Genomic DNA, 13,045 nt, shown 5'->3' on the forward strand with positions numbered 1-13,045 from the left:
TTTTTACTGATTTTTGAACGCCAATCTTGTGAATCAATAATAATAAGTATACCTACACGTTTTCTGTTCTAAAATCATAATAAAACCGTTAGTTATGGCTTCCCTTTCTACGTAAAAAACAATCGAAAGTGTTGATATTTGTTTTAATATTATACTAATAACACACATATTTTTTTTWWAAATAGTATAGTTTTTAATTGCTATGTGAGAAATAGCTTAAGAAATTTTTCTTAGGTTTTGTGTCCAATAAATAAATAATATAATGGATGAAGTGAGCAAATTAATTACCGAGTGGGGGTTCGAAAAATATATCCCAACTTTCGAGAGTAAGTTTATATTTTTCCGACTTTTGTGTTTTTGCATCTTTGTCTAAATGTGGTCCATTATTATTAAAGTATATTTTTAAATTTAGAAGAAGAGATAGATATGGAGGCATTAAAATCCCTAACAGAGAACAGTTTAAAAGAATTAATTCCCACTATCGGACCAAGAATAAAATTTTTAAATAAATTAAAAGTGTTTAAAACGGAATGTTTTATTCAAAACGATCCAATAACACCAGAGACGTTAACGCTTTCGTCAGTCTCTTCACCTATAGTAACGGAACATTGTTCACCCTCGGTAAAAATTACATAGATACTTGAACATTTTTACCTAATTTTAGCTTTCAGACATCTGAACCGGTTTTACTAATCGGTAACTTTGAGGGCACTGTTAATGAAACATGTACAGGTAACCGCTATTTTTTTGGTATAACTCAGCATTGTATTTTCAAAAAATTATTATAGTAAGCAAGGATACGCCTTCCTGTAGTACGACAGATGAAGCTTGTCTTATAACTGGGCAGGAATATTATAAGCAGGCCTGCTCTCGCTCTTTTGCGTTTTTAGGTGAAGAAAATTTAAATAGGGCTTGCAGGATGTCATATGACTTGGACTTGCAGCAATTTTTGAATGCGACAAATGCCGGCCGTTTTGTTTTAGAAACTTATTCGAAAACAAAAACATTGACAACAAAAACTAGGAACATGCTAGTGAATTTGATTATTAACAGCGCAATGGCTGAAGCTAGGAACGGGTGCGAAATATGGCTTAAGTGTTTATTAAAACACTACATAATTACAATTTTAGAAAATTAACTGCGGAGGATTTTGAAAATCTGTCTAACAAAATTTGTGATCTTTTTAAATGTGAACATACTGGAACGTATTACATTCCACGTTGTAGTGGAGCAGGGCCATCTAAAAAAAAACCTGTGAATGCGAAAGGGAAACTTGTGGATAAATATAGAAATTTAAAAAGACTGTACAATATTACCAAAGATTATAAAGAAAATTTGGAAACCGATAATGAGTTGTCTAATAATCCTGTTACGGGTAAGCAAAATCACATATTATACTCATATACACTTATCTAGGTATACATTTTATTTTTAATAAATTTTTAAGACGATATGGATGCCAGTGCCAAATGGTTAAAACATTGGAATGAACCTTTTGATACTGTATTATTGCACTGGGATAATTCATTTTATATGCGTCGTAATAGCACGGTAAAAACTGTTGATCAGTTTTTAAGCGAATGGCCAATTTTAAAACATCAAGTAGCTACCGTACTAGTATGTATTTTATTACAAGTGGGTAACCTAAAAATATATTTTCTAACCTAAAAATTTTAGATTGATACGGATTTTAAAAAAATGTTTCCTAATGCTGCAACCAAAATGTATTTAAAGTGGGAATTATTTTACAACAAACTGTTAGAATGTCCAAATATAAATAAGCCAGATGAAATTATAATGGCACAATTAAAAAATGAAAAATTATCAGAGGGTAAATTATATGTATTTATTTTATCATAAGTTTACTAAAACAATTTCTTTTTTAGATGGTAAGTGTGCCGTCCAAATTGCAGCTTTGCCCGTGTTGTTTCCTCCAAAAGGAAGATCAAGAGTTAAGAATAGTCACTGGAAGCCGAGCATATTGGAATGCCAAGAAAGTATTATTAATCATGTTAAGGTCAGTTTTATACATATATCATAACATACTTATCTAATGTATCAAAAAACATTTAGATGAATTTTGTAATAGAATGTTTGAAATGTATGTTTCAGATTTCTGGAGAAATAGAAAATTTTATCACCGAAAGAAGTCATCGCTTCAAGGCTCTCAGTAGAACTATCCAACCATATATGATTGTTGTGGGGCCAACAGTATCGGAAGTAACAGAGAGCTATCTGATTATCGACGCCTACATCTACAAAGCAAGTACAACCTTGCAATGTTTTGATTTATTATTTAAGACATTTCATGTACTGTGTGCGGAATACCCCCCTGAAGCAGAACATATTTATTTACTTATCCAAAAAGTAATTTTTGGGGTTTCAACACAATGGGACAAGCAAATACCTTACGTAATGACCCTCGCAAATAGCCTTTCTTTATAATTTTGTATGAACTTTTAAAAATATSTTTGATATAAAAATATGATCATTTGTCCTCTTTGCAGTTTTAAGACTTTAAAGCTCAATAATTTTACCTTGCATATTAAACTGAGGCATAAATATGTCGACAAATTTACTTGTAAACAAAATAGTAATTGTTTCCGGACCTTTCATACTATATTTTCTTTTAAAAAACATTTACGTCATAAACACCCAGAAGATTTAGAAACAACAACAAATGTAGTTACTGCTAGTTTTAATGTGCCACCTAATAACGACACTTCCATTRGGGGGACCAAAGATTCAAGTTTAGTGCCTCCCGATTTTGACTTTTCAGCACAAACTTTTGATTCTTTGTTAAGAGATTCAGTGATACATTTTGTTTCAAAACTTTATAGCGATTATTCTATAACTASAAATACAATACAAAATATTATAAAAGATGTTAATGAATTATATCTGTTACCCCTGCAATATTTGGAACGGTTAATTAATAGTGCCCAAGAAGAAAATAAATCAATGTTAAAAGATGTGGAGCGACAAATAATTTCATGTTTAAAATATCCTTTCAAAAATTTAGAAACCGAACATCTCCGTATTAAATATTTTCAAGATAACAATGCTTACATTCCTGTAGAAAAAGTTAAAATTGGTGAAAAGAGAAGCAGTGTTAGAAATAATAATAAGAGTATATTAGAATCAACAGAATGTCATGCATGTTACGTTTSAATAGAAAAAACTTTAAAAGCCTTTTTAGAGATTCCGGACGTATACGAAACAATTTATTCTTATAGTTTAGAATTACRTCAGAGTCAAACTAATATAATTTATAATCTTATACAAAGCGATTTATGGCTCCGAATTAAATCAAATTTTRAAAATAAACTAGTTTTTCCTATATTACTTTATTTCGACGATTTCGAAGTGGGGAACCCTTTAGGTTCACATGCTGGCGTACACAAAATTGGTGCAATATATTTTAGCTTAGCCTGTATACCTCCCGAATTTTCTTCGCGTTTGGAAAATATTTTTCTTGTTCAACTTAATTTTGCGGATGAACGAAAATCTTTTGGAAATTTTTCAACTTACAAATATTTAATACATGAATTAAAAAAACTTGAAACATTTGGCACAACTATAAATACAAACGATGGACCACTTCAGGTATATTTTTGTTTGACGTTAATATTAGGCGATAATTTGGGAGTACATTCTTTGCTAGGATTTAATGAAAGTTTTGTTTCTACACATTATTGCAGATTCTGTAGAATTGATAAAATTTCTAGTCAGCAACAGTGCATTGAAGATTCTAGTTTAAACAGAAATCGCGAAAATTACGACGTAGATCATACAAATTTTTCTTATGGAATCAAGGAATTTTGCATATGGAACGAACTTAAGTACTTTCATGTAGCTGACAATGTTGCTGTAGATGTTATGCATGATATTTATGAGGGGGTCTGTCGATATGATTTGGGTTATATATTGTATCATTTCATTTATATAGATAAGTTTTTTGACTTAGATACTTTAAACAGGCGGTTGTCATATTTTCATTTCGATATATCTGAAAATAAACCACCTGCTATATTAAAAAGTCAAATTATTAAGCAACATATTATAATGTCAGCATCAGAAATGAAAACCTTTACAAAATATTTATCTTTAATATTAGGAGATCTTGTACCTTATGACAACCAATTATGGCAAATTTATTTGCTTTTATTTAAAATTACTGAAATTGTTGAACAAAAAAGTGTTTCATTTGAGCATGGAAGATTGTTGCAGTCCTTAATTGAAGAACACCATTCTTTATACATTCAATTTATTGGTAATCTTAAACCAAAACATCACTTTTTGGTGCACTATCCACGTTTGTTAACTTATATAGGTCCCTTAAGTAATGTGTCGTCAATAAGATTTGAAGCAAAACATCGAAACTTTAAATCCACTGCAAATGTCGTTGCTTCCAGACGAAATACTCCGTACACTTTGGCCTTAAAAAATCAATTAGTAATTTGTCATCGTGTACTTGCGAAAAAAGGATTTGTAGACAATTTTGATTATGGTCCAACTGACACCGAAACGTTTAAGTTGTCTGAAAATTATGCAGCTTTTGAAAACCAATATGGAAAATCTGTTGSCGAAAACTCAGTTTTGACTTCATGGGTAAATAAGTGTAATGTGAAGTTTCACTCTGGTAATATGATAATTGTTAATTTTGATAATTTTATGCCTCAGTTTGCAAAAATTAAATTTATTCTTATACATGAGAATTCATTTTTTTTTATTTTACAAAAATATAACACTCTCTGCTATGATAGCCATTTTCATGCGTATCAGGTAGATAGAACTGAATTTATTTTTTTTATTCACTCTAATGCATTAATTAGTATGGACGTCCATATTCTGCATTTAAGTCCCAATGGGTCATATTTTATAGTTCTTTTTGAATAGTTAATCTATTTTTACGTTTTTGAAGTTTTTATTGTGTTCTTATTTTGTTCTTGCTTGTTTTGTTATATTTTTTGTTAAATGTATTAAAAATAAATTTTTTCAATAAATGTACTGCATTTTTATTTAATTTAACCTAAAACTATCAATAAACTATCAAAATATAAGTCCATTTAATTTAAAGGTTTTTATTTTTAATTCAAATCAACAACTTCTTTGCATTAATGTATTAAACTAATTCTTCCAAAAGTAAAAATAGTCGATTTAGGCATTTGATTAAATCATCTATAACTTTGAGGTAAGATAGTGTATGTTTGAGTTAATGTGCTATAAACTAACTCTTTGAATAATTTTACATTTTGGTGTGATATTTTTATTTATTGTTTTAAAAGACCACGGTTGTTTCATTCAAGGGATTCCAATGCATTGAAGGAACTATTTTAATTTTTGAAGAGACACAATTAAAGCAAAGAATTTTATCGTTTCCTTGAATGCAACGAAACTATTGCTCGTATTGAAAGTGTGTGATAGTTTCATTTAAAATGTTTTTTTTTTGACCCAACGATAAATTTCTCTGAGTGCAGATTGCAGTGCCTTTGTTTCCTTCTACAGTTGACAGTGTTGTCAACAAATACCTACCACTTAGATCAAACCATTCTGTTCCCATTTCAAATGAAAAGAAAAAAGCTCTATAGTAGAGAAAAATTTTATTGAAACCGGATGAATAATTTGCGTTGTATTTTTGATAAAACCTAAATGAAAATAAATTTCAGCTTGTGAAAAATTAAAAAATCCTCGCCGTCGAAATTCGACATTGTAAAATTGCAGCCGCTTTCAATATGCAAGTGTGCGCACACACACACGTCACAAAAGAAAAGTAAACACATGAATAACGAAAATGAATACACTCATGTCACACTAGTTGAAATTAATACCTCGCACCCAACATCCGCCATCTTGAAAGCTCTACGCAAAGAAAACAAACCACTTTTCCTCTGCCAAGTCATTTAATACCGACATTATCCTTCAACTGGAGTGAAAACATCGGCTTGGGATTTTTTACGTGCTATCGATCCGGATAAAAGCCAATAGATAATTGGTTTTATTACGTTGATGAGGGACAAATAGGTAACAATTATCTGTCAGAAACATCCGAGACCACAAAATCCTCTTTTTCACTTCGAAATGAGTAAACGTCAAAACTTTCAGAACGCGGGATTACTTGCAAAAATTTACGCGCCGACTTGACGTCACTCTCAAATCCCCTCGATTTTAAGCTAGAAGAACTATCCTGTGACACCTTCGACCCATTAAACACTGTCGGTGCGTTAACGGTAAACTTCAAATTTGAATTTCAAATGCGAAAAGTTTCACAACGTCGTTGTGATTAAAAGGTCATGCGACAGATTTGTCAACAAAAAAAATCGCAATTTAACTGAAAATTGCATGACCCTATGGAAGAACCTATTTGAATGAAGTATTTAATGTGATTAATTAATATGATTAGCTTTGTAGTGTTTTCCAAACATAACTTAGCAAAAAAACTTTCACCTTTAAACATTTTTGAATTATAGGTAGTTCCCAAATGTGAAAAATAAATGTTTTCTTCAGTTCCTGTATATATACAAAGTGACTTTTTAAAACGAGCCACCTTAGATAACTGAAAATAAGCAACAATTAGAAAATCCCGAGACAAATAAATTTTTATTTGTAGGGAAAAATCTTTCAGTGTACTTTTGAAAGTTGTAGCATCAACCCCCTTTGTAATACAAACAACCCCTTCAAAATTTTAAATGACACCACCCCCTTTTTGATACCTCAAATGAAAGGTACATATTTTGACCAGGCATTCGGCTGTGTGTTTTACAGTTTTGAGTATTTTCTATTTACGTTACGTTACGAAGATCTAGCAGAACAAATTACAGTAATAAAATGTCAAATATACAGTATGTCCCCGGATTGAGTATACAAGAGGATAAAAAATATTTTTGATTTTACGCCAAAACGGTAAATAAAAAATATTTTTTGCTTTACCTGAAACAAGCAAATCTGTAATTAAAACTTTGAAAGAAGAAGTTGAAAGAAAAGTTCATTTTTCTCTTGATTTTGGACATCACATTGGCAGTTTTATTATTTTGACAATGATATCACTTTGACAAATGAGTTAACGCAACTTAAATAACAAAAATGTTTGTGAAAAACATAAGATAAAAACCAAAGTTATTTTTAGCAAAAACTATCATTATTTAATTAATAAATTAATTGTCAAAGTGACATATAATTGTCAAATAAATAAAACCGCCAATGTGATAATACTTAAAAAGTAGAGAAAAATTATTCTAAGTTCAAAATCAAGAGAAAAATTAACTTTTCTTTTCACTGAATCAGAATAATAAAGTTTTAAGTACATATTTGCTCGTTTCAGGTGAAGCAAAAAATGTTTTTCCTTTGCAGTTTTGACGTAAAATCAAAGATTTTTTTTTCCTCTTGTAAACTCAATCCGGGGACATACTGTATATTAAATGATCTCTGTCTCGGGATTTTCTCATTTTTGTTTATTATCTGAGATATCTAGGGTGGCTCGTATTAAAATACTAGTGTTTAATGTATTTTATTTTAGCATAATACTAGTATAACCAAATTACTCATTCAAAATTTCATGACTCACATACTACTTATTAATATCACGCAAAATAACCTAGGATTGAGTAGCTAACTATGGCAAGATAAATATATAATTATCACAATAAAAATATAAAAATGAAAAATTTCTTCGTTCCCTTTAATTTTATTCATTCATAAAGCTAATTTCATAATAATTACAATGATGAGATTAGTGGAAATTACACTCATAAAAGAGAATTGATTCGTAGGTTATGTTGAATCATTTAATAAATCATTAAATGTTTAACCAGTGAGAAAACAAAAACATTTACCTTATCGCCACCGCGTTTAGAAGCCGCTATTTCAAATTCCGGCCACAATTTATCACGCAGTTTTGTAACTATTTATCGACTCCCGATTCATACATAAACCAAAGTTATATCATCTCTTCCCGTTAAAAAAATATTATCCAATCAAAAAACTATACGGTCGAATTGATTCATTTTTCAGAAACAAAAAGCGCTACTTAAAACAAATCCACATCCGAGAATAATTCACATTGTTTCGAAAGTTTTATTACAAACGAATGTAATTGTATACAAATGTTCTTTTGCTTTAGGCAAAGAATTTATTTGAAGTAGAGAAGCGGTTTCATTAAACAAACTCGTATAATTGGTTGCATATTTTCCAGGCTTAAAAGTTCAATTTTAATTGAAATCGCCAAGTTCGTGATTAAAATCGCAACGAAATCCCGTTGTCGTTGTCGGTTTTCACACCATCGAGCAACCAAAGTTCTCCGAGTTTGTTTGTTTGCATAGGGAGTTTTGTGGATTCGCCCTAAACTCGACGATGACACCGCGCGATTAAAAAATCGAATGACGTGGTGGAGAGCACCGATCGATGTGATAATTAAATAAAGCGAATTTTTCGTACCGGAAACAGCAACGGCTACTCGGCCGGCAACGGTAACGAAATCGACTTAATCACCATCATTAATAATTTCCCCAATGCAAGTGCAAACGAGTCAAAAAGCTACCGCATATATCGATTCGCCCCCAGACACGAAAACGTCCCGGAAACATCCATCTTTTGGCGTGAAAAATCGCTGATACGGCAAAAAAAACGCCGCCGGTTTGGAAACCACTCGCCCTGCGGCGACAAATTGTAAATATTGACTCGCGTATACAAAAAAGACGCTCGGAAAACCCTTGCCCCGTGTGGGAAATACAATAAGGGCCCCCGAGCGACACAATTGCATGCCTCATGCCTGAATTCAAATAAGGACTCACCTCAAGGATTTTTCGGTCGAGCTTTCGATTTTTCGATTTGATTTTTTAACGCCAACCACCCTCGGAGCAGCACGGTAGCCAACTTAATGCGATCAAATAGCACCGAAAACGTGAAATAACCAAAAAGCTGGTGCGCATAGTCGTGCCCGGAGTCGCAGTTTCCCGGTACACGAAGCGTTACGTTCCCGCCGTGTTCCGGACGGCTCCGGGTCGAGACGTGGCGGCCTCTCGCGTTTGAATTCATCCTATATTGATTTTCCCGCCCTTCGTTTCGTCTTTCTCTAGTAAATGAACCATAAATTATTATGCTCGGTACGGCCATAGCTGAAAAATCGACGAAAAATCAACGATTTCATAGAGTTTAAATCCGGAATTATTGCCGGAGACTGGAGTCGGAAGTTTCTATTCTAGAGAGAGAATTGTTCCGATCTGTAACTGGGTGTATTGTTGAGGTACGAAAACAAAGATGTGGAGCATTATCGGTTCGGAAACCGCAAATACCGGAAACGCGTTTCTGTTTTGTCTGAGCTTTTTCATTGCCCGGATGGGGAGATTAGAGCTACTTCGGACGTTAAAATGATAAAGTGGTCGAGATTTGATAATTAGGGCCGAGTTGTAAGAAAACCTAGAATTAGGTTGGCCTAAACCTAGCGTTAATAATGCAAAGAGTTAAACCGCAAACTCGACACCGGAGTTTGTAGCGATGCGTGAAAACATAAATTTTGACTTTCCAGCGCGTGAGGTTCTGTTTTATCGTCAAAATTAACTTCGACAGATGAAAATCGGAACGTCCGTTCACCTCTTGCATTCGGAGGTCACCAATTAAAAACACTTGACATCTGTTATACGTGTTGGGAATATTATCACTGAAAAAGGTATAAAATTCCATGTGCAATAAACAATTCTATTATTGCATCCGATACAAAAATATGTCTCTAGAAAAAAATTGAAAGCGTCGAGCGAAATTCCTCTGACCCACATTCTCGGGTCAAAGCAAAGCACAGGACGTCATTACTACTAATTACTCTCTAGTTTCGTAACTCAACGCATTCTTTTTCTCGGTCCCTCGAAAGTACAAACTCATTAAAAAACACGTAGAGTACAAAAGACATTGTTTTTTCTCTCCATTATGTTAATCGGAGACGATTATCAAATATTTTGTTAATCCCAAGAGAAAAAGAAGGACAAAATAATCGGATCGGAGAAGATTCAAGGTTGGTTCTGTCGGAACAAAAGAAAAATGACGTGAATTTAATTTAGACGCAGAGACACCCTAGAGTCGGCTTCATAGACTGCGAAAAAATCTTTAATCGGATTAGATGGAGTAAATTATGGAATATTACGAACCGAAATGAATATCCCAGCAATTTATCACAAATCATCAAGACGAAACTCTTAACGAACATTTTACGACGACAAACTTCAAGACACGTCCCTCAGATTTCAGAAATTGGGCCAAGCAGGGGCGGATTTAACTTAAGGGCCAAGAATGAAGAAAAACAATTTCAACCTCTCACAATACAAATCCCGCTACCCGATTCTGACTATTAATGTTAAAAAAAATCATATTCACATTCTTCAGCTTTTTGACTCAAAAACTTAGATCTTGTATAAACAACATTTTGAATCTGAAAAATTGTATACCTAATAACTGTAAAAATTAGTTTCTCCAACTCCAGTTGTGATAAATTACTTATGTCAAAATTTGAAAACCTTACATTTTACATTTATCAAATGTAAATTTATGAAAAACTAAAATATGTACCTACTTCTTGTGTGCACTTTAAAATACTTCTTGTGTGTGTCTTAATATTGCGCTTTTAATATAAACTAGTTACTATTGTACTTGTTTCCTCCGACAACACCCGGAAGGACTTGTTTCAATTGTATCAAAAAAATAAAAAGCGAATACATACAAATATAAAGACTCAAAATACGTTCCGTTATTGTGTTTATACAATACTAGCAAAGTAGCGAACTACAAATTAGTCTGTGATAACTCATGAGTTATCAGTAAGAAAAATTAAATAAAAAATCAGGAAAAATTCATTTCATTAAATCCTACAAATTAAAATTAAATTAAAACAAATACTGTTTTTTTTCCAACTCAATAAAAATATCCTTATTTGAATAATTTTTCGATCTACATTTATTATAGTGTAACTCTGGAACTGAGAATAAGTAAAAGTCGCTTTAAATTAGTATAGGTAGTCAAGGTAAAATCTCACAAAAAATCATATAATTACAAATTTAGTTACTTAATTACGGTAAACTAATTTGCCAAAAAAACTAGATAATTTTTGTGAGACAATTAAATTCACGCATCTGTCGTTTTACATGGTATTCGTATAAGAATATCCATTTTCTTGGACACAGATACAATAACAATAACTAATAATTTATCACTGATTCGCCAAACTTTATTAATAAAATTTTTATTATACCTAGAATGATTAGTAGTTATACTATATAGAACCATTTATTTATTTATTTATATAGGTATTTTCTTTCATTATTGAAATAGAGAAATTTTCAAAAAAAAAAAAACAATTTTTTTCAGTTTTAGTATATTTCCATACTAATTTTACAAATAATAAAAGGCGTGACAAGTGTCCATTTTGCAATTTTTTTTAATAAAATTTAAATACATACAGGTATGTATAGAATATATTTAGTTTAGTTTACAAATTTAGAGAATTTGGAACTTGATAACATGACAAATGCTTCATTCAACCTTGAGATTCGAAATTCCTGATCGTCATTAAGAAATGGAACAAAATAAAACATCAAACAAGATTAAAATAGATTATCGTTAACTTCCTTAGAAAAGCAAAAAATTGTCATTACTTAAAGCCCGATTACCATTTACACAGCTCAGCATACTGCGTCAAAATGCCGCATCCAACTTTCTTTGTTATTATCGTCATTATGTAATTGCCACAATCAAAATACTAATTACAAGTCCATTGGTTATGTAAAGTGACATTATTAATATATCGAACAGAATTTGGATACAACATTTGGCGCTGTACATGGAAATCAAACTTTGAGTATCTACCATCAGAAACTGAATTAATTTGTTTATGGAAAACTTGGATACCTCGAATACAATATGCAACAATCGACAGAGCTCAAAACATTACCGTTAAAACAATATTGTTTAATATCAAGAATTTAACTAAAACATAATACCCTTTTTCGCCTCCACCATTTTGTGAAAGTGGTCCAATTAAATATTTTACGATAGATTGATACCGATCTACAACCGAACAGACACTAGATTTTTCTCGGTCACAAAAATAAAAGAGAGATTATCCCAAACGACTCAAATAATGTCAGCTTTATATTGTTATGTTGTTCTTGCTATTTATAGTCTGTAAATATTTACACCTGGCATAAATTTACAAGCAATTATTATAGAGCTGCAGAACGATAAATTTCACTAAACTCCTCCTATAACATTTCTAATAATAAAAATATAATTAGTATTTTCTTTCACTACCGCTAATAATTATCGCCTGCCATTGTAACCTTGAAAAGGAGTGATTTCACAAAATTTCGAAATTTAATAAACCAATGAAAATTGTATAGCTAATAGATCCCATCGATTATAATAAAACACGTAGCACAAATGTTGATTTACAAAAGCACAAACTGAAATATTTCATCTCGAAATTGGAACAATTAAATCTGTTTGACCAAAAATGAATTGCTGTATTCTGTTCAAACAAATCACTTTTGCCCTTTGGGTTAATTATAATAATCAAAATCGACGTGTATTAACTTCATTATAATCATGCCCTTGAGTTGTCGCCGAGAAAGCACAGTTGTGAAATGCAATGCGACATTTGTTTTGCCGAATTTCAGGCGATCAATCGACCGATGGTTTAGAATACAATTACTCGAGAAAAGTCTCGTCCCTGTGCGTGATTTCGCAACAATGATGCTAGTCGTTTGTTCACAACTGGTTCACCTACTTAATGATCAAGTGAGAGTTGAAGTCCCCGCTATGCAACACCACCGACCGCAAAAATCAAACGTCCATCCTACCCCAATTATTGACGTACGGCCGTTCAGTAGACTGAAAGACGAAACCGTGCGTCGCTTTCAGTTCAACGTCTGAAATATGGCGTTAATATTGCGAAAATACCAAACGAGAGACGACTTCTCCGAATTAAATTTTAAAATCAATAGTTATTAAATTTTCATGAAAGGAGCTTGCTAAAGAGCCCCGGAAAATAAGCATGACTTTTATA

At 31.9% G+C, this 13,045-nt stretch overlaps 3 protein-coding genes across 9 annotated transcripts in view; 2 read left to right on the plus strand and 1 right to left on the minus strand.

Annotated features, from left to right (window-relative positions):
* Positions 1–4,995, plus strand: part of LOC123010768 — a 5,936-nt gene extending 941 nt beyond the window's left edge. Inside the window, exon 2 of the mRNA XM_044407876.1 lies at positions 4,712–4,995. Coding sequence (XP_044263811.1) covers positions 4,712–4,899 — 188 coding nt within the window. The 3' untranslated portion in view covers positions 4,900–4,995. The remainder of the gene's footprint in view (positions 1–4,711) is intronic.
* Positions 1–13,045, minus strand: part of LOC123010808 (complexin) — a 104,983-nt gene that overhangs the window by 76,019 nt on the left and 15,919 nt on the right. Inside the window, exon 1 of one of the 7 annotated variants that reach the window (XM_044407943.1) lies at positions 8,790–8,890. The exons of 3 other annotated variants lie outside the window; for them this stretch is intronic. The gene's annotated coding sequence lies outside the window, so the exon portion shown is untranslated. Of the gene's footprint in view, positions 1–7,832; positions 7,919–8,789; positions 8,891–13,045 lie in introns of those variants that run through there. 3 more of the 7 variants (XM_044407969.1, XM_044407992.1, XM_044407951.1) reach the window with 3 other exon arrangements.
* LOC123010733 lies at positions 139–2,708 on the plus strand. Its single transcript, XM_044407828.1, has 8 exons — positions 139–621; positions 672–732; positions 789–1,077; positions 1,131–1,375; positions 1,448–1,617; positions 1,678–1,831; positions 1,887–2,017; positions 2,113–2,708. Exons 1-8 carry the CDS (start codon positions 427–429, stop codon positions 2,443–2,445), a joined length of 1,578 nt encoding a protein of 525 aa, XP_044263763.1. The 5' UTR covers positions 139–426; the 3' UTR covers positions 2,446–2,708.

Source organism: Tribolium madens, unplaced genomic scaffold, assembly GCF_015345945.1.
Source record: "Tribolium madens isolate multiple individuals breed KSU strain unplaced genomic scaffold, Tmad_KSU_1.1 Scaffold_19;HRSCAF=116;Tcas5.2_LG9, whole genome shotgun sequence".
Taxonomy (NCBI): domain Eukaryota; kingdom Metazoa; phylum Arthropoda; class Insecta; order Coleoptera; family Tenebrionidae; genus Tribolium; species Tribolium madens.